The 20,663-nt window shown below is 46.7% G+C and overlaps 2 protein-coding genes across 4 annotated transcripts in view; one reads left to right on the top strand and one right to left on the bottom strand.

Moving 5' to 3' along the window:
• CSTPP1 (centriolar satellite-associated tubulin polyglutamylase complex regulator 1) overlaps positions 1-4,958 on the top strand; it is a 78,623-nt gene extending 73,665 nt beyond the window's left edge. For both annotated transcript variants that reach the window (XM_056492614.1, XM_056492615.1), the window contains 2 exons: positions 2,376-2,439; positions 2,944-4,958. In XM_056492614.1, coding sequence (XP_056348589.1) covers positions 2,376-2,439; positions 2,944-3,124 — 245 coding nt within the window. In that variant the 3' untranslated portion in view covers positions 3,125-4,958. The remainder of the gene's footprint in view (positions 1-2,375; positions 2,440-2,943) is intronic.
• A 94-nt stretch (positions 4,959-5,052) lies between these two features.
• Positions 5,053-15,148, bottom strand: ARFGAP2 (ADP ribosylation factor GTPase activating protein 2). 2 transcript variants are annotated; one of them, XM_056492612.1, is made up of 17 exons: positions 14,549-15,054; positions 14,187-14,305; positions 13,192-13,264; positions 12,549-12,680; positions 12,379-12,459; positions 11,485-11,587; positions 10,790-10,846; positions 10,198-10,242; positions 9,078-9,130; positions 8,556-8,692; positions 7,875-8,006; positions 7,267-7,395; positions 7,059-7,187; positions 6,553-6,679; positions 6,345-6,435; positions 6,108-6,226; positions 5,053-5,681 (listed from the first exon to the last, which is right to left on the bottom strand). In XM_056492612.1, the coding sequence occupies exons 1-17, from the start codon at positions 14,618-14,620 to the stop codon at positions 5,661-5,663; spliced, it is 1,620 nt and encodes a 539-aa protein (XP_056348587.1). In that variant the 5' UTR covers positions 14,621-15,054; the 3' UTR covers positions 5,053-5,660. The 2 variants fall into 2 exon arrangements, with proteins under 2 accessions (XP_056348587.1, XP_056348588.1); XM_056492613.1 differs by lacking the exon at positions 10,198-10,242 and having other exon boundaries at positions 14,549-15,148.
• Between the last annotated feature and the right edge of the window lie 5,515 nt (positions 15,149-20,663).

Below are 20,663 nucleotides of genomic sequence, written 5' to 3'. Positions count from 1 at the left end.
AGAAATGGTTTTTCTGTTTGACAAGACAAATTTAAATGGAAGCAGCAGGGAGGGAGGGCTGTGTATGGAGGTGTTCCCAAACACATCTTTGCCCATCTCCACTAAGCAAATCATGTGGCCATTAAGGGTAGATGTCTCTCTCTGTTTTTGGGTAAGTATCCTCTTCCTCTACATCTGGGCCTGAGTATCTGCCAGTCCCTAATCGCAAAGACAAAACTCAATGAAAAGGTGCACCTTGCCTGAGGGCTGCTTCTTTTGCACAGGTGTGTGTCACAGCACAGTAAAAGTGTGTCTTCCCTGGCTAAGCCCCTTCATGCAGCAAACCATTTGAGCTGCTAATGCTCCTCTGGGGCAGGGCAGATTATATATCAAAGGTGCATGAATACAGCCGTGCAATCCTCTCTGAAAACAGGCTTAGAAAGCAGTGTATTCACTGGGAAGAAGGTGATGCCTGGATGGCAGCAAGCAAAATCTTTTTTTCCTTTGCCCTATGAAATCCACTTCTAGTCAAGCATAAAGAAAACAGATGAAAAGAAAAAAAAATCCTGCCCATAGCCTCCATTGTGCCATCTACAAAGTGAGTGGGTTTTCGTTTCCATTAATATAGGCCTGTCCTCTGGCCCTCTGCCAGGCTCCTGCTGAGGCCTCTCTCAGAGGAGGGGCAGCAACCACAAGTCTGACAGGTGCTAGCGTTTTTGGCAAGGAAAGGAGGATTCTTTTCCTGGTGTCTTTTAATCTCTCCTGAAGGGTGATTTCAATAGGCTTTGGTCTGTAGGGGATCACAAGCTTCCCAAAGCCCTTCAGTGAGAGCAGTTTCAGGCAGAGGAGGTTTTGGTCTCACAAAGCCAGCAGCTCCTCTTGAGGAACAGGGGTAGAGATTAAGGCAGCTTGTTCAGCCTGGGACAGTGCTGCTGAGTTTGCCAGGCAGACTGGAATCTGCAGTGTATCTCCAACGTCAGTGTTGATTTGTGAATTCTTCAAGTGCCATTTATCAACTCTCCCAAGTAAATGTTGTGCCCTAGAGACTTCACTGTGCATTCTGCAGCTACAGAAACAAGTTAAGCCTTAGTTGTTTATTCTTTTAATTGAGTCCACAAAAAGAAGCAGACTGGGACACTTCCATGGATCTCCTGACACTGTTTTGCAGTGCCAGATTTTCCTGCTCATTTACAGGAGGAGTAGACCAGAACCCAAATAAATGGGGGAATCGGTTCTGGTCTAAACTTACTCTAGTCTTCAGATACTCATCGCTACATTTTTGATAACTGCTGCCAGCCTGCCTCTGAGGTGGCTCTCCAGCCTCTCCTTCAAGAGCAAGGTAGCAAACAAAAAACAGATTTGTGTCCCCTCAGGGAATACAAAGCCCCTTCCCAAAGGTATTGTGTGTAGCACCTAAGTCTCCTGATAAACCTTAGAAATAGCATTCCTAACTGTACTGTTCATACAGATTATCAAATGGGTTTTTTGTTCTGGTGTGCTCTGGTAGGCAATCTCTGTTCTGTTCTCATTTATGTGCTGGCTGAGCACACTCTCCCATGACCCCTATACAAGGTGAAGTTTGTTAAAGAATTAGGAAGGAGGGCTTTCCTAAGAATGCCATCTTCCTTTCTGGCTCTACTAAGGTCCCAGTATTTTCAGAGAAGAGCAAGGATTATCAAACAGCTGTTCCAGTCCTGAACTATACCATGTCCTTCATCTGGAGGAGGGCTTCTAATGTGAAAAGGAGCCTGTTGCTCTTACACTGAGAGGGTACCCAGTTACTGGCTCAGCCTTTCACGCTCACACCCAGGTAGCAAGCAATGCTGGAGCACAGTTCATCCACCCTTAACTCCTATAGGCAATGTGCACAAGAGTCAAGCCTGCCTTTCCTGAGTTGCAAGGAAAGCAAAAGCCTAAAATCTTTGTTTTGATCCCCAGGATGAGTGTGCCACAAGAAAGGCAGGTGGCACAAAAATAAGTAACCCTGGGTGGTATAGTGCATGTTTCAGGCTGTGGCACTGACAACACCACATCTATTACATCTGGTACTGGTGACTATACTGGGTAATGAATAGAGGCCCAAAGCTGACGTCTCCGACAGTCAGTACTCTAATTTTGTACTGTGAATGAAAACTGCCAATCCTAAGGGCTCTAGGAAGTGAGACTACTTCCCATTTCATCTGAGCTCAGCTATAGCATGTATGAAAGACACAGAAAATGGATCATTCTTTATCTATGATCCTCAACATTGTGTCCATTTCTCTAAGAGGTATAAGGAAAAGTGTTCTCCGTCTTGCAGGCAAGATTTTGGATGGTGCTATGGCTTGAACACTTTTCTCCAAGAATGAGTAGCCTAACCCTGTTGATACTTTCATTAGTTGTTTTTTTTCTCCCAGGGGCTCTGCCAGATAAAGGAGACTTGTTTCTGGACCCTGCCATGGATCAGGAACTTGAGAAATTGTAAGTGGAATTGCCTAAACTAGGAGGTAAAGCAACAGATTAAAGGTAGCATGCTAAAGAAGAGTAATAAAGTACTGTCCTATTCCTCTGCTCTACTACAAAACAATAGAAGAGCTAAAAGATCAGCCTGAACAGGAAGGGCTTCTTTCTTTGTGGTGCCTCAGTGCAGTTAAAATCCTTACAAAAAGTCTTCACAAACAGGGGAAGAGTTTGACTCAGAGGGCTCTAAAGGAAGCAGCAGTCTCTAATGAACAGGGAAATTGTTTGGATGGTGATAAGTAGAGACTCTTGGAAGGAACAAGATCAGCCCAGAAGATATGTTTAAATAGGAGAAGATTCACAAAGTCAGTCTGGGAGGTACCAGTACAACATGTTTCCCCTCTATGCTATGAACATCTTTCCATCCCTGTGCTAGTTTTAAGTCTTTCTCCTAGGTTCACTCCAAGAGTGCTGCAGTAGAAGTTTTTGCAACATGCTGCCTAGCATTTGTCTTTTCTCTTTCAGGGTAGCTCAGGTTTCAGGGCTTTCTGTCTCTGGTCCTGCCAGCTCCAGCACAGATACAGCAAACATGCCCGTTCGTAACTCACCCAGGATTAACTCACCTTGGAAACCTCTACACCACCGTCGAAAAATGGATGCTGAGAGTGAAGGCTCCAATGAAGAGACAGACTCTTCTGAAAACTGAAGGTTGTGAGGGTGGGCACCATTCCCATCTTGGGTTTCTCCAGAACCCACTGGAGGAACAGCACCGCCTCCCAGAGCATCTGCTCTAACAGTGGGTTCTGTCTACATCAGCAGTGTGTGTGTGGCTGTGCTAATCCCCAGTGCCGGGTTCACCCATCTTTTCCCAGGAACAACTTGCCTTTTTCTTAGCTCCAAATCAGTGCTGGAATAGCACCTCTGCAGAAGCCATTTACAGCTAGAGAGTAATGCTTCCCTCTGCTGGCAGGCAAGACAAGGCAGCAGCTGCTAGTCCTGCCACTACTTGGAACCAGACGGGTACTCTTACTGGGGTGATCCCTCCCAGTTCCGCAGTTCAGCAGGTGCTGAAGCAGTGGGAGCACCAGTACAGGCCACTTGCCAGTGTTTTGGTATGTTGCTCTGTTCAGATTTGGCCCAGATAAGACTGGTTAAATCGCCAGCAGCAGCTCTGCACTTGTGTTCCGTTATTATTCCCCGGAAAGCTGCATCTGCATATAATCAAAGGTAAGGAAATTCCTGACATTCCTAAAAAAGGGCAGCTTAGTTATTGCCATGCAACCTGTCTGCTTTATGCTTTCTCCTCCATGTGTCCAAGACTTGCCAAAGCAAATACAGCAAATAAGCTAGATTGCAGTAAGTACTGCATGGTGCTGTGTGGCTCTGCTGCTGTACTGAGTGCTCTACTGTGAGGTCTCCCTGTCTCTCCAACAGCATATTACAGTCATTTGGAAAAGTGAATTTCAGAGGATTTGGAAGAGAGGGATAGGGTTAAGTTCCTTGGCCACAGGTGGCATGGCTTGCAAGCGTATAGAGCATCTACTGGGGCTGGGTGGGCAGAAGCACTACGGGAAAAGGAAGTAGTCTCAAAGGAGATCAAATTGGTTTTTTTGGTAAATATTGGTATTGTTGGAACAGCAGTGTAGCCGTTAAAACTACAGAAGTAAGTAGCATCAAATTGCATTAATGGCAACCAAACCTCCACAGACCCAAATGCTTTGTTTAGTCCAGCTCCTGTGCCCCAGCTTGCATAGACTAGTTATTTCTTGGGAAACTTCAGTTTCTCAGGCTTCTTTGGGAGTCTCTGTGCTCGTCCTGGTCATAAAGTGCTGCAGCACGGGCCACCAGGAGCTGGTAACCCAAAGCTTGTAGCAGGGTGCTGGCAGGGTTATTTATTTATTGTAAGTTAATATATTTATGATCTGTGCATTCTCTCCCAGCTCGGTGAGTGGCTGTGACCGCCTGGCAATAAAGCACGCTGTGTCAGGCCTCTGCTGTGTCTGGGTCTTCTGGGCTGCCTGGCCCTCCTCATGGGGAGTGGTATCTGGTGGGCAGGACCAGTGCAGGGCTCCAGCCACCTTCCAGGGCCCCAGGAACCCCTCGCCTCGGCTGGGGAAGGCATTGGCCCCACACCCCCGAGAACCTGGACTGCCACCATGCCCTGTAGCTGCACCACCGCTCCCTGCAGACCCAGCCTGCTTTGGATACTGTGACATTGACACAACTGTGTCAGAGCACAGACACAAGGAAGACCCAACCCTCACCCTCCTCATGCCCCACCAAGGTAAAACATCAGCATAGAGCAGCCAAGTAACCCTTCCCCTCCTGCCCGCAGCTCCACAGCCCCTCAACCAGACAGGAGAGGTGAAGCCCATGCAAGCCTCTTCCCAGTCCCACACAGAAGGCTCCAGAAGAAACAGCTGCAGCCACTCTTTTGCTAACAGTTTGTAACTAGCCCTTTCCCACCCTTCTTACTACCTAGTCCTCAACACCACAGTCTAAGGAAAAGCACTCCTTAAAACCAGAGACCAAGCTGAACAGGACTAAAATGACAGTCCTCAATGCTGAACCTCATGGTTAAGAAGCTCAGTACTTTGATCTGATCCAAGGCTGGGCAACAAAATAAACCAGGGATCCAGTAAATTTCTTTACTTCTTTACCTGGGCCTTTTTTGTTGATGATGTAGTTAGAAGCTAAAAAAATAATCTTTGATTTGATTTTTTTTTCTCCTGCATTCATATATGCTGGTTTAGAAGACAGTAAAAAGGACTAGATCATGGTAAAAGGCAAACCCTGCAAATACAGAGGACTCCACAGCACCATGGATTGGGAGCAGTGATCAGAACAAAAAACAGTCATGTCACATGATGTTCAGAAAAATAGCATTCCCCTTTTCTCTTTCACTTGGTGAGCTAAGGTATAGGGCAAAGAAGGACAAGCACTGATGAGGGCAGCCCAGGAGTTCCTGTCATATCTTTTACAGCAATGAGGTTAACCCTGTGAGAAGGCCTGTCTCCACTGGCTAGTAGATAGCAGTGGGTATGAGGGCACACTGAATTTTAATAGAGTGGAATCCAGAGATACTCAGAAAGCATCCTGGGCATAGCCATGTCCTGACCCCCTCAGCTTACCTTCTCCCCTCCCCACCCAACCCAGACAAATAAGACAATCCTGCAGAGTTTACTCCAGGCAAAGGTGGCATCAGAGCCTCTTGCTGGCTTCCCTTTCCAGTCCCTGGGTCATCAATATGAACCATAACGATCCTAAGGAGGAAACAGACAGAGACACCTTGCTACAAACACTTCTGTGCAAAATCCAGAGACAGATAACAAGAAATTGGGGTTGGGGGGTACTTTAATTCAGTGTGTGGTTATCTAGACAGGATGCTGTACAAAGGCAGATGAAATGATCTTGACTTCTAAAATTCTGCCTGAAATTTGTGGGAAAAGTTGTATCTGACACAACAAGGTGTCCTGTACAGCAGGAGGGTAAGGCTGGCCAAGGAGAGTTCACTGGCCACCTGCAATTGCTCACCTATTGTATTGCAGTCAACAGCTATAAAAGACAGGTGTCTACCTGGGACTTTCCACATAATTTGAGAAAATAATGGTAATTCCAGTGGAAGCCAGGTTATGGTAAAAGCCCCTGAACATGACAGCCTTTCTGAAGGTGCCATAATGTAAACTCACCTGAAGGGAGTTCATCACCCCATTGGCCAGGACAGCCATCTTGCCAGCAACTGATTTCACTCCTTGTTTGAATTGTGCAATGTCAGCTGCAGGCAGGACATTTCCAATGGACACACCACCTACAAGAACCAGGAAGAGTTAGCCCAGAGTCCCTCAGCTCCAGAAAGCACCCTGATCCCCTCCAGTCTAGATCTTCCAAAGCTGTCCTCTTCCTCAACCCACTGAGTGCTAACAAACCTGATTGCGCATTGTCAGCCTCTCCAAACAGGTCTGCAGAGCTGATGGCACTGCTGCCCGAGAGCTGCTGCAGTCGGGATCTGGCTTCATACTGCACCAGAAAACAAAACAAAAAGGTTATACAGGAAGGGAACAAAGTAGGATATGAGAAAACAGAAGGAGGTAAAGCCAGAGCTATACCAGTGTAAGAACTGCAGAATGCATCTACCTCAGCATCTGCCTCCCTCCCAAAAAACATATCCGAAGAGATAGCTTTAGCCCCTGCAAACTTCTGCCGAGCTTCATTGGATTCCACCATGGATGGCCTGTTCTCCATCTCCCTCCTACTGGTAGGTCTAAGGAAACAAGAGGAGACATCTCAGATTAAGCTCACCAACACAGTAAAGAATCAGACTTCTGTCTCAGACCCTATCTAATCAAAGAAAAGCAAGTCATCCTTAAGTGTTAATTACATTGGGGCTGTCCTCTCCCCACCTCAGGATAGTCAGTACTCGATGACCACAGAGGCTGTATAAACTTAGGGACATGACAGGCAAAAAAGTGTCCAAGACCCTTTCACTTGAGGCCCTTTTTCTTGTCTGTGCCTATGCAAGTCATTTTCTGCAGCACAAGGCTCCTGCTGTAATGCAGCAGCATCTATGCCACAGCTCCCTCACTTATCCTTTGTCCCCTACACAAGGGCACAAGGTACACTAACAGTGGAAGGCACTTTACCTCTCTGAAACTGGTCGAATGCTGGAAACAGTCACCTCTGGTTCCTCCTCTTTGTCCATGCCCCATGAAGAGTCTGTTTCCCATCGTGAGCCAAATGAATCTTCGAATGAGAAGGGACTGTATTTGTACCTAGGTACCAAAAATAGGTAATTTACACCAGATAGAGAATTCAGGAATAAGCAAAGACTACACTGAAGGCAAGTCTTACTTAGGGGGCCCAGATGTGAAGCTTCCACCATCTTCAAACAAGTCCAGTTGGGAGCGGGAAGATTTTGCTACCAGCGGCGTCTCCTGCTCAATTACTTGCATCTCAGACATCACCGAGTGTGAAACAGAACTGGCACAACGAAGAGGCAGAGTTAGGGGGCTGATGGATCTGACAGCATCTAGTCCCTACAACCAGTCTACCTTGAAACTGAATCTGGCCTTCACAGGCAGGGCAGGTGACACAAGTTTTGAGGGCAAGTTGGGGGATGTCAGCCCCCTTCACCACTTATCTAGGCTCCTTCAGAACTCTTGAGCTACCTTCTTAAAGGAAGGATTCTGCAGAGGGACACCTGTCAAGCAGCAGGGCTCTAGTACTAGACACTGACAGGCCACACTGATCTGAGGAAAAGCTCAAATGAGAACCAGAACCTTTAAATAGCCCCTATTCCTTCTGGGGCCCGAAGCATTTTCAGTCAGAGACCAGCATATGAGCACTTTAAACTCATCTCCTTATCTATTACAAGAGCAAACTACTGCCTTCAAGAAACTTTTCCAGATCAGGGTACTTCCAAGACACCTGTCTGTCCTATGCCATCCACAGCCAAGTACCTTCTGGACACTAATCCCATGCCCAGCCTCTCTGCTTGTTCACGTTTCTTCCCTTCAAGGTTCTGGAGTTTCTTCTCTTCCTTCTTCCGATCAAGCTGCAGTTCCTGATAAGCCAGTCGCATTGAGGTGACTCTAAGGGAGAGAGCCATGATGGGTGCCAGCTCATTACCCTCCCTCGCTGCCCGTGTTGTAGAGGAACAAGTGGTTAAATAACCCTGACCACCCTTCAAATCAGCCACTTTCACAACAGCTCTGCCAAAAATGCTAGAACAGAAGCTATTGCTTGTTTTGCCATCTCCTCCACTGGGATTCAACTCTTCTTTGGCTAACCATGATTTCTTTACTGTAAGCATCACAGTGTCTCTCTTCTCCCCACCCCTGCACCCAGAATGAACCATCCAGTTCAGCCTTTGGCTTTTTCAGTACTGGCCAAAGGTGAACAGAAACACATGATACAGAAGTATCTGCTCCCCTACACTCTTCCAGGAATGCTAATTTAAATAAAATACAGCAATATAACTTGCGCCTTGCTGCAAGGGCCATATTGCCATGTAGCTATTGCTCTTCCTCTCATGCAGTATGTTCTGTAGTCACAATTGGTGATCCTAGGGTGAACAGCATTAACCTCACACTACTTCTGCCTTAGGCATGCAAGGTACTAATCCCAAACAGGGCACTTACATGGACTCCTCAGCTTGTTTCCTGGACTCCACTGCCTGCTGCTCCCTCAGCTGTTCTGCCACCTGGGCTTGTCGCTCAATCTCACTGAAGCTCTGGCTGCTCACTTTCTGGGCTCCAAGACCTTTTTTTGCACCCATCTTGAAAAACAAAACCAAAATCCTGTGAATTCTTCATCCTAGATTGTTCATTGTAGAAGAAAAACTGAATCCTGCTTCTTGCTGCACCAGTGAGGCCTTCAGTCTCCCTGTGTAGTCACAGCCTGCAGACCCAAAAGAAAATCATGCAACACAGTATGGAAGAACACCCAAGAGTTAACCCAGCAGTGGCCAACACTTCACACCACAACCAGTAATGACCCAGAATGTAATTTTTTTGGCAGTAATATACAGGTCTCCTTTCCCCAAAACAGATCTCTATGGCTTTGTCACACAGCTTTGTTAAGCAGAAAGCACGGATGAGGGGATGGACAGAAGAAATGCCAGACATGCTTTACCTCCCCTCCATAAAAGAGATCAGACATACCCCTTTCTTGGCAGCTCCTGGCTTCTTCTTTCCAATTAGGGAGGATTTAAGTTCTGCAAAAGGAGGCAAGCAGCAAATAAGCAAAGGGGAATTAATTTAAGAGGCCAAAATTAGACAGCAACCCACATGAACATCCACCACAGTCCAGCTGCAGTAGCGTCCAGGGCACACCATGCAGCTTCACATCAGAAGTCTGGGTGATTTCACCCAGTCAAGAAAGATGCATGTAGAAGCTCCACAATTGCAGGCTGGTGGCTTAAAGAAGCATGTCCATTTCTGGAGCAACTTACAATTAAATTAAGAACTGTGAATAACTCCTCTGAGTGTTATTCAGTAGGTATCAGGATAGTTAGAGAAAGACCAATAAAATGCAGCTTCAGAGGCATGTGAAGGTCAGAGCCTCACCAATGCCTTAGGGACAAAGCAGCAAGAACCCTAAAGTTGTGTTTACATGAATGTACAAAAGAAAATTAATCTAAAGTGCAGCAAGCTGTAAAAGCAACAGGTTCCCCAACACCTTGCACTTGTCACTCTTGAGGACATGCCACACTTGTAAAACCAGACAATGGCCAGCCAAGCAGCAGATGTCTGGGGAAAAGTGTAAAAACAAAGCAGAGAGGGACTGCCCAAAACATCTTCCAGCTTCTTATAGGTAAGTCCAAAATCTTTTATTACCCCTGTTGGGCTTTTCTTTTGTGTGTGTGTGTGTGTGTGTCTCCTGGTTTTCTACAGCTACATGACTTTTGTTAGCCCACAAATTTTTCTTGACACGTTTTCTAATCTTTTCTAGTTTTATGATAAATCTTTCTAAATAAGGGAATTCAAAATATTCACACTATCTGAAACTGTTTTCCACTTGTTGTTCCTAACACTTGAAGTTGTTTGCATTTGTGTTTGGGGTTTTTTATCTTTCAGGAAACATTTAACAGAAATGTTAATAAGGTCTCTTTACAGATACAACATATATGGTTTAGATCTCACTACAATGATATAAGCTTTGTCTTGTTCTCTTCCTCTAAGCACAGGAAGCTAAAGTTAAAACTTTAAAAAGGCAGAATCTCAGGAGGGGCAAGCAGAGTGGTCTCAAGCAGCCAGTGCAGGCCAGCTGTTAGCCAGTTACCTCCAGCAGGAGCAGCCCCTTGTGTTGACAGATACATGGACATGTCTGAGGAAGAGATGTAAAACATGGGGAATGAACAACTCTTGAGGACACAGGCCTTCCACCCAGAATGAACCCACTGTGGGCTAGCAGTATGCTCTCAATAAGGAAAGAAGCTCCAGCCTAGATGTTCTGTGTGCAGCCAGGACTGTAATGGCAGGGGAGAATCAGATACAAATCCCTATTAGTCTGAAAGCTAAAAATTCATTTGCCTACAAAGGTTCCATGGGGAAACAAACAAAAAAACCCCAGCCATGTGGCCTTGATCACCCAAGTTCTAGATATTCAAGTGCCAATTTTTGTCCAAAGCTCAAAACCAGGAAAACGTGCTTTTGGGATCAACAGCTTTGAACTTGATTATCCAAATGAGGAGGAAACCTCCAGGGAACTGTGACTTGGTTTTGGGCATCAGGAACATCCTAAGTACTGGTTCAACATGGAGAAAAGCTTATTGAGACATTCTGAAAATTGGCTTATTGCCTCCTGCTTCACTGAGCGTACTACTGAGCAGTGGGTATAAGAGCAAAACTGATCTGAGAGTGAAGAGTGTTACCTAGTGGAGCTTTAGGAGATGTGCTTAACAAGTCAATTGATGGACCTTGGCTGGGATCTGTGGGCACAAAATCAGAAGAGAACATTCAGCAGATTGATTCTCAACACTTTTCTTTCCAGTATCTTCATAGTTCCACTTCATCTCTCCTAGCTCCCCTGTCCCCACAAATAAATCCTGTTACAGCTTGAAATATGCAATTTCCCACGGAAAACTACTTTATGTCTTCACAGAGCAAATTATTCCTTCTGCAGTGTTCTTAACACTAAAAGAAAGCAAACACTCTGCATACATTTGAAACATAGCTATTTCAAATTATAGCTATGCCCCCAGGTTCCTGGTTTCCTTGCCCTTCACCCTAGAAAGTTTTCAGTCCTATGCCATTTTCAGACCCATCAAATTCAAGGGGTAGAGAAGAGTGTTTAGACAAATAATTACATCTGAAAGCAGGGAAATGGGTCAGCTAAGCCAAAACAGTTTTGTGTGCATTTCAGGAAAAGTGAAGAACTGAGCCCAAATGGAGATGTGTTTTTAGAAGTCTCCAGTAATTTAACTGAACTTCATAAGAGTGCACAGAACTTCTACTCCTTCAGGCCTGAACCAAAGGGTAAGTTCAGCCCTTCCAACAGTGGTACAGAACTGTATTCTCCTAAAAATGAAGGCAGGTTCTTGGAAAAACTATTCAGTAAAGAACTCACTCAAAACTTCGCTTCCTTCTGATGACTTTGCTGCTTTTTCTACCTCTGGAGAAGACTGTGCAGGATTCTGGCTAGCATCTGCTACATCCCAGGTACTGGAAGACTGCAAGGAGATACTCATTCCAGTTATTTGCAGAAGATGAATGAACCAAACAATCCTGAATTTACTACAGGTTTAGTAACCTGTATTCAATTTTAGGCCAAAGGAAACTTTTTCCAAACTTTAGACTATGCCTTCCTCAAACATAACATATGGACAAGTCCACATTCCGTTAGCAGGGACAAAATTTAAAAAAAGAAAACAAAAGGAAGATAAGCTGAACATAAGGCTAGGAGGAATGACAGAATCATTTGACAAGCCGGCTAATATGAGGATTTCCCAGGTTAAAGGAAATGAGTTAAAATCTGGGACAAGTCTGAATGAGTTTTCCTGGTAAAAATTAATCTCCATTTCCACTGTCTGTATCTGCCATACAGCCAATTCTGACATTACCTAAGAAAGTCTGCTTGGCATGGTGCAGTTGCCAAATCCACTTTACCAGAACCTATGCACTGAAAAGTTTCTTCTAAACCAGAAGTTCAAAGTAATAGCTAGTCCTTGCTTTAACTGTGCAATAAACTAAGCATTAACACAGCACACAAAGCATCTTCCAGGGCATAGCTGGTAGCTTTGAGTACTTCTTGAAGCTAAAGATTGTCTCAAAACCAAAGAACATGGGTATTACAGGGACTGTTCAGATATGTGACCGTGTCCCAGGCAGATGACTTCCTCCACATTACTACTGAAAAATTATACAATTTAGAATCCTTCCAAGCTAAGTGGGACTGTTCCTGGTTGAACAGCTGGCTATTGGAGAGCTATTAAGGCTGCCTGGTTTAGGCAGTTCTTCTCACCTGTGTGTGCTCCATGAAGAAATCAGCATCGCTCTTGTCAGGGGAGTGCCCAGGGGCTCCACTCAGTCCATCTATAAGCAACTAAAGAGAGAAGAGGCAGAAAAGAAGGTACCCTACAAGACTCAGCATCCAGCACTACCCATCTAGCACTCCAGAGCTCTCTGACTTACATCGGTGCCATACTTGGCCATGGCAGCACTTGCCAGCTGCCGGATCTTCTCCCTGTACATCTGGGCAGCTCGACTGTTATATTTAGCATTGGCATCTGTGGTGGTACAGCCGTGCTGGCGGAAGAAAGCAGTCTGAAAAGAGAGGAATATTCAGTCTTCTGACTGCTAGATCATACTCAAGCAAGCACTAGACAAACTCAACAGAAAAAGAAAACTTCCCAGAGATTGAGGATGACAAACTGACAACACAGCCTGAACCAACCATTCACTGATCAGCTTTCTACAAGAAGTCTCACTCCAGGGACCTATGAAAATCATCTATCTTCTCTGCAGAGGCATGATTCTGAGTCACAGTGCTGAGCATGAGCTTTCAAACTGATCAGTGTTATTAACTCCTATCATTTAAGGAAGCTATGCTTCTCATTTAAATGAGGTGCAAAAATATGAGAGATCTGCACATCAGAGAACAACACATGCAAAGGTCACAGTCTGACTTCCAGGCACACTTGACAAATGCCCCCCTTCATTACACATTTCAAACAAGACTGGTACCAAGAGAGCCACATAAAGGAAAGGGACAAGAAATAGAGGATGCGGATTAGCAAGAGGGAAAGCAAGCAAAATGCCTACAGAGGCTCCTCACCGCATTGGCATTACTGCCCACTTGCATACACCTCAGCTGGAACCAGTTCCAGTTAGAATCAAACTCTGTGGACCTGTGTGAGAACCAATTATTTCTGTTAATAAAGACCAGGCAAATCAAATGCAAAACCAAGCTCTGGCCTAAAATGGTCAGATCCCACTACTCTTCCAAAGTGTAGGAGGCAAATGTGGAAAGAACATCTTGGGAATTTCTTTGCTGCTGTGAAAAATTAAATTCAACTTTTAAAGTGAGAAAAAAGACCAGCTTTTATCCAAATTTTGAGGATCTCTCCCATATAAGGATTGTTTGGAGGGCATAGCTTGAGCTAGGAAAGCATAGTCAAGAACTTCCCTTCTACATGTGATCTCGCCTCAACAAGAGAGACTCATATTCAGCCCATCCCACATGTTAGGCCAGAACACGTGACAAAGCAACTGAGAACACATCCAAGTAAAGCTAAGGGACACAGAGTATCTCATACCAGTTACTCAATTTCTCTCAAACAAGTAAAGGTCACAGTTCTGTTAGCTTAAAATGCTAATTTTTACAAGTACTGAAAACAAGAACTAGGCTGAAAAGCCAATATCATCTTCCCCATTAGGTTGATTAAAAAAAAAAAAAAAAAAAAAAAAAAAAAAAAAAAAAACAAAATTCCTCTTTTTGCCTTGCTCAGCATTACTAAAAAGCATATACACCACACCGCTGCCTTACTGGCAAGATTCACACACCACACTCTCCTCTCTGCTCCTACAATGCCAAGTTCAGACAGCGTTTCGGCAAGGTTAGCGAAAGCTACATGTCATGACATGCCACTTGTGGTGCTTTGGAAACTCCATTCTGGAAGTGCTGAGTGACCCAGTACCTCCAGCGAGCAAACCCCACAAACCCCGAGGTGATCGCTCCGTGACAAGGCTTCTCTCCCCGTCCCTGCGTGCTCCCAGCCCAAGGCGGGACGGCTGCTCCAGGCCCGCCGGCGCTGCCCGCTCCCCACGCACCTGATGAAACTGAGGTGCACGCCCAGGGACCTGTGGACGCCGGAGCAGTCGATGCACAGGAAGACCCCGTAGGTGATACTGGCCCAGCTCGGGTTCTTGGCGCCGCAGTCGAAGCACGACTAAAGCGAAGGCAGAGGGACAGCGAGGCTGAAAGGACGGCTCTGCCGCTCCGCCATCCCCTGCCGCAGCACGGCGGCCCCGCCGCTCTGCCCAGGCGTTCCCCAAGGGCCCCTGCCCGGCCGCCCCAACAGCCGCCGCAGCGCGGCCCGGAGCGCACCGGGGCTCGGTTGGAGCGCAGGCCGCGGCCGCAGAGCAGCAGCCTGGCACGGACAGTCCGGCGGACCCCGGCCACTCCCCGCTACCTTGTTGGCCGGCGCTGCCCGAAGCCTCTTGAAGAGCGTCTGTATCTCCGTCTTGCTCGGCACCGCCGCCATGATCTCTCCTTCCCAGACACCCCCGCGGGACGGCAGCCGGCGGAGCCCAATCGGCGCCGCAGCCGCGGTAGGGCCGTGCTGGGCCGGCCCCCCGCCGTGGCCGTGGGTCTGAACGGCGAGGGGAGAGCAAGGTCCCTCTTTCCCTGGTCCCGGGACGTGGGGCAGCGTTAGCTCCGGGTCACCTCCGCCTCTGCGCGGGAGTCACGGCACCGCCTTACACACACAGGGCGCTGCACGCCCCGAGACCCCGTGAGCTCGGAGCGCTCACGGCAGTGCCACAGCTCCTTACGCCGCTGTGCCGGCTGTGCCCCTCCTTTTGGGGCCGCTGCGGGCCCGAACCAAGAGAATAGCAATGGGGCAGTGCCTGCCGTGGGTCACCTGCCACCGGGGAGAGAGCCCGGAGCAGCGTTTGCAGGCATCACCTGCTCCGGCAGCCGACAGGGCACCGGACCTGCTACAATGGCACAAACGATTGTTTGGAAATGATTTACAGAACCACGGAATGTCCTCAGCTGCAAGGCACCCCATAGATCATCGAGTCCAACTCCTGGCCCTGCACAGGATATCCCTAAAGGTCACACCCGAGAGCATTGTCCTAACATTTCTTGAACTCTGCCAAGCTCCGTGCCCTGGGGAACCTGTTCCAGTTCCCAAACACCCTCTGGGTGATGAACTCTTTTCTAATATCAAACCTAAATCTCTGCTGACACAACTCTAGGCCATTCCCTGGGGTCCTGACACTGGTCATTAAAGACAAGAGATCAGTATCTGCCCCTATATTTCCCCTCATGAGGATATTGAAGATCAGGATGAGGGATGAGGTCCCCTCAGTTTCCTCCAGGCTAAAAGACCAAGACTTCATCCATGCCTGGTATGGCTTCCCCATCAGACTCTTCTACATCTTCAGAGCCCTGATTTAATCAAGGGAGACCTCTCAAGAAGCTATTCCTTGGCTATGCAGTAATCAAGGCATCATGAGGCAGTAATCAAGGTAGGCAAGTTGTTATTTCAGAGCAAAGATGATGTCAGGGCTCTTAACTGCTGTATTACCTGCCTAGAAGCAGTAGGGTATTGGCTAGAAAGTAATTCAGTTATAATGCAAGAAAAATAGGAAAAAATATGGTTGTGCTGTGAATTAAAAGTCAGTGGCATGTAGTTCATTTCATGCTTTAGTGAAAAAAAAAGGGACTGCAGAGCAATGAGAGGTTCAGGAGGATGAGAACAACAAAAGTTAATCAGTAGCATGGTATTACAGAGATGGAAGGCACTGGAATTTCCTTACCTCTGAAAAGAAGTTTGCTCTGTAGCACCAGCTTGTCACTAAAAGAAACTCTTAAATTTACTAATATCTGGGCAAGACAACTTCAGTTTAAATTTAGAGGTTTTCTTCACTCATTTCCACATTATCCACAGATGTTAAGGTAGACAATAAAATTCCTTGCAGTGGAAACCTAGGACCCATGGAAGGGTCATGTATCATCTTAGGAAGATACATAAAATATTGGGACACAGACATGCAATCAGGAGCAATACAGTTGTTAGGGGGAAAAAAGGGCGGGGGGGGGAAAGCCCTGCAGAAAAACCCTTGCAGGTTTAGCAGGGTCTTGTGTTCTGGGAATCAGCAATGCTCTAAGTGTATGATCACAGTGAGATCTGATATGGTAGGCACATGCAGTAAGATGAGAAGCTTCTGGCTGTCACATCTGATTGAAGCTGCTCTGAGATGAGTTTCTGAGCTGGGTAGTGAAGCCTGATATAGCGTGACAGAGCTCATTCTTGGCAGCAGTCTTGTCTTAAGTAGTCCCTGGTTTCTGTTGCTTTTATTCTACTACCTTAATGGTGCCTATATGCCATTTCTGGAATTAAACCACATGTGCTGGGGAAGCAATGCAGGTAAAAGTAACTGATAGCATTTTCCTCACAGCTATTTTCAGACAAGTTGAGTTCCCTGATGCCATTCATGGTGCAGCTGTCCTGGCAGTCATACCAGGAGAGCTGATGTCAGGGTGCAGTTAGGGCTAGCTGCACACTAGGCCAAGGAGAGCTGTGAGGGGCTGTTCCTGAGGCCAGCAGCCAGGGCCCTCACTGGGCATGGCCCATTGCCACAGCATCTGACCACAGAGAGCCTGGCAGGCCTGGCATAGCATCTGGATTTGACCAAGAATTGAGAGCTGGAGAAGCTCATAGTGATGAGGGTGCTTGCAGTCAAACTGAGTCAGGATCAGGCCCAGTGATTGCCAGGTGTGTCTGTGGTGATAAGTCTGAGATCAGGCTGACAAACCAGCCTACAGGTTAAGATCAACAAAGCACAGCCAGAGACTAATACTCCTATAATATAGCTCATACAGGGCCTGGAAACTCTGGGCTGAGCATAAGTGCAAACACACCCTCTCCAAACCCCATGGCAGGGGCTTTGGGTAGAGCTGCAGGTGAGGCTGCTTTGGACAATGAAGGCCTGTTGGTGTATTCAGGGCCCTGACACGTGAAGCTGCAGAAGGGCAGGAGAGGAAGCTTCTGGTGCCAGGTTGTGTAAGCTGCATCCTGTGTAGAGGAGGGAGTTTGGATGATGAGGGTGCATTGGGAGTGTTTGTGTTCATGTTGGCTGGAGCTGCCTCAACCTGAGTTGCTTGCTCCTGCCCTGTCATCATCTGTTGTGTGGTGCTGCTCCCTTCCTCTGCTTGTTTCTTTCTTGTGTTTGGGAATGGGATGGACAGCAGTCAGCAGGTGGTGAGCAATTGTATTGTGCATCACTTGTTTATCTTGGGTTTAATTACTTTTTTCCTATTATTATTATTTTAATTTATTTCAGTTATTAAACTGTTCTAATCTCCACCCACCAATTTTACCTTTCTCCAATTCTCTTCCCCATCCCAGTGGGTGGTATGCGGTGGGTGGAGTGAGCTGTATGATGCTTGGATGCAGGGTTAAATCATGACAGAGAGAAATGGCACGTGCTCAGGAGGAGCTGAGGCAGCCTCAGAGGCCAGTAGGTCAGTGTCACACTTTGCCAGTCTGTGCTAGGAGACAAGGGGAGATGCAGTGCAAGCTCCTCTCCTCCATGGAGGAAGCACAGTTTCTGTTCACTGCATTGTGTCCTCGGAATGCTACTTCAATTTCTCTATCTCAGCAGGGTCTCTTGCAGGCCTTCAAACCCATGCTGGTTGCTCCAGATCCTGGCAAGGCTGCTGATCCTGTCCATCAGTTTTGTATGAAAGCAGCAGGAAGAGCATGCTGCTGGTCTGAGAAATAATCAGTTTCTTTTTGTTGCCTTTGTCAGTACAGGAAAGACCTCCTGCTGCTGACTGTTCCCTGTGAATTAGTGCTGTCACTGCACTGTTCTTGCTATTTCCTGCATCTGTTTCTTTTGCATCTCATGTGCTTTAGTGCTGAATTTCTGAGCTCCAAGCTGGCAGCCTCCTCTTTGGCTCTCAGCTTCCCTATCCATCTACATCCTATCTGACATCTACCGCTTTCCTCCTGACTGCTGTGACACCACACCCTGAGCCTGATGTAGCCTTCTAATCAGAGGTCACCTTACTTACTTATCCACCTCTGCCAAAAAAAGATAGTTCCCAGCATTATCCAAGAGAGCAAAGGAAAGCAAGGGATGATGACCAGGCATGATCTTGGAGACTGCCATACCACCAGGGACACATTTTCAATACAGAAGTCTGGTTATCTGAGCGTATGAGGTTACTGTCAAAGAGCTGGAGAATTCACAAGGGCAGTGCTGTGATGGGGATAAAACATGCTCTGCATGTTCAGGCCTGAGCCAAAGGCAACAGAAAGTGCTTCTCTGTGAGTTTGTCCAAAAGCAGGATGGTAGAGGGAAAAAGGGACTGTGCTCTTTTCTCATTGCCCAGCAAAGAACATGGGTGATAGGACTGTGCAGGAGGGAGATGGGGTGGCTGAGTCCTCCTCTCCTATTCAGACCCATTGGCTTCTCACACTTTTATTGAATGAGAAGTTTTGGGAAAGGGGCTGGCAAATTCAGTAACTACCCAAAAAGTAACAGGAAGATGTAGTTTCCCATGGATCACAATGTTGAGTGGTCGGATAGCAGAAATCTAAAGTGATGCCTTGGGCAAAGAAGTAATTCCTAACACAATTTTTTTTTTTTTAATTTTCCCCCCTTCTTTCTTACTAAGCAGTTTGCAGGTACTAACTAATCCACATGATTTCCCTTGGGGATAGCCAGTAAGTCTGGGAAAAAGCCCTGCTCAATATTTCAAGGCAGCCTGGATATTTTCAGTAGTGGAAGGAGCAAACACAGCCATGAATGGAGGAGAGGAAGATCGAGTAGAAAGCATTCTCCTTCTCACTACAACAAGGGACAGGTTCTCAGCAGGTATGCTCCTTCCCAGATGAAAGGGACAGTGTGTAAGAAGATGCTCCTAATTATCTGTGGTTTCAGGGATCATATGAAAAACTTTTCCTTAGGTTAGGTTATGTTTCTGTCAAGTCAGCAAACTGTCCTGCCATGTATTCACTTCGATTGATGCAAGGGAAGCAGCTGGCTGAGGGTTGTGGCTGACCAGGCTGCCAGTGTGCTGGACTGAGTGTAATTAGTAGCTGCCTCCCTAGGAAAATGTATAGCACCAAGGCAGGCAGTCATGTCACTCACTGGCTCCATGCAATGCTTCCAGCAAGATCTAAGATAAGGAGCTAATGTATGTGTAGAGTGAATAAAGTTTACAACAATTTTACTACAGTCTTGCAGATGTTGTGGTTTGGAGAAAAGCCAGCAAAGGTTGAAGGAACACAAAATTTAAGGAACACAACAGATAGGTAACTTGAGAGACATTGAGGAGTGCAGTCATGGATGGCTTGCTCTGATTTGGGGTTGTGTTGCAGCCAAAAAGCTGGTCCTGCTGCATGTGCTGTCCCTTGCACCCACTCTGGGAAGTGGAAGCTGTGGACTGAGTTGTGTCCCTAGCCCTGCTCAAACAGCAATTTGTCATTGTTTTGCTTAGCTGATCTCCTGCTTGTGCGAGCGCTGAATAAGTAAGGCAAGGGCTGGGAAATCTTGAAAGGGAGAAGAGAGTACTGTCCCTTTCAGCTGTGCCAGTGTTGCTGGGCTGCCAGGAAAAACTGCTGCAGCTTGATGGAAAGGCTGACAGGAGTGTAGGGCCAGGGTAGGAGTGTGCTGCTACTGAGTAGTTGTTAAGTGAGTATTTGTGTGTATATTCATGTGTATCTTCAGGCTTTTCTTTTGTTACTCCATTTCCAAATGTCTGGTAATATCACCTCTGGCCTGGCAGGTGCTTTGGACTTGGGAAGTTTAGATATACCCCAAATAGGGGTGCGCTAGCTGGTGTGACCTGGGGTTTCCTGGGTCAGAGGACTCGTTTTAGATCTTGCTGTAGTGGTCTGTTTGGAGATGTTACAGGTGTCCCTGCTGGAAGCAGGCTGTTTGGCAGGGGACAATCACTCAAGTGATGAAAGACATACGCATCACACCAAGCAAGATGAAAAACTGGGAAATGAGCAGACTCTGAGCTCCGTTCTTTCAAGGGCAGTTGACAGCACAGGCACTTACTTGCCTGAGGTCAGAACCAGTAGGGTTGTCCATCCATCAGACATGACTCTTCCAGATTTTCCAGTAGGTGTGTAATCTCTCTTCCCTGCAGATCACCCCACTCAGGGGTTTTCTAAATAAACTGAATCCCTCTAATACAGGGACTAGTTGCCTGCAGCCCCTACAAGCATTAGGAGCATGCCTTAAGCAGAAGACAGTTACACATGAAAGAAAGGCAGACAGAGCTGACCAGAAGACAAGGTAATAAGCAAGCCAAAATGAGAAAGCTCTTTTGAAAATAAAGGATTTTCAGAGTGGAATCACCACTGTCAAACAGGTCACTATGAAGGATTTTGGTGCAGGGGGAGTAGGTAGCAGTGCTTCAACTCCATAGGTGGCTGCAATGTGTAGAGGGGATGCAGGGCCACTGGTGAAACAAACATCCATAGAATTATGGATGCAGCATTCCTTAGGAACTGTGTGGCACCTGTGGGGAGGCTCTGAAGAGCATTTGAGAGAAAGGGC

This window comes from Oenanthe melanoleuca, chromosome 5 (assembly GCF_029582105.1).
Source record: "Oenanthe melanoleuca isolate GR-GAL-2019-014 chromosome 5, OMel1.0, whole genome shotgun sequence".
NCBI lineage: Eukaryota > Metazoa > Chordata > Aves > Passeriformes > Muscicapidae > Oenanthe > Oenanthe melanoleuca.
This window is presented reverse-complemented; position numbering and strand designations above follow the sequence as displayed.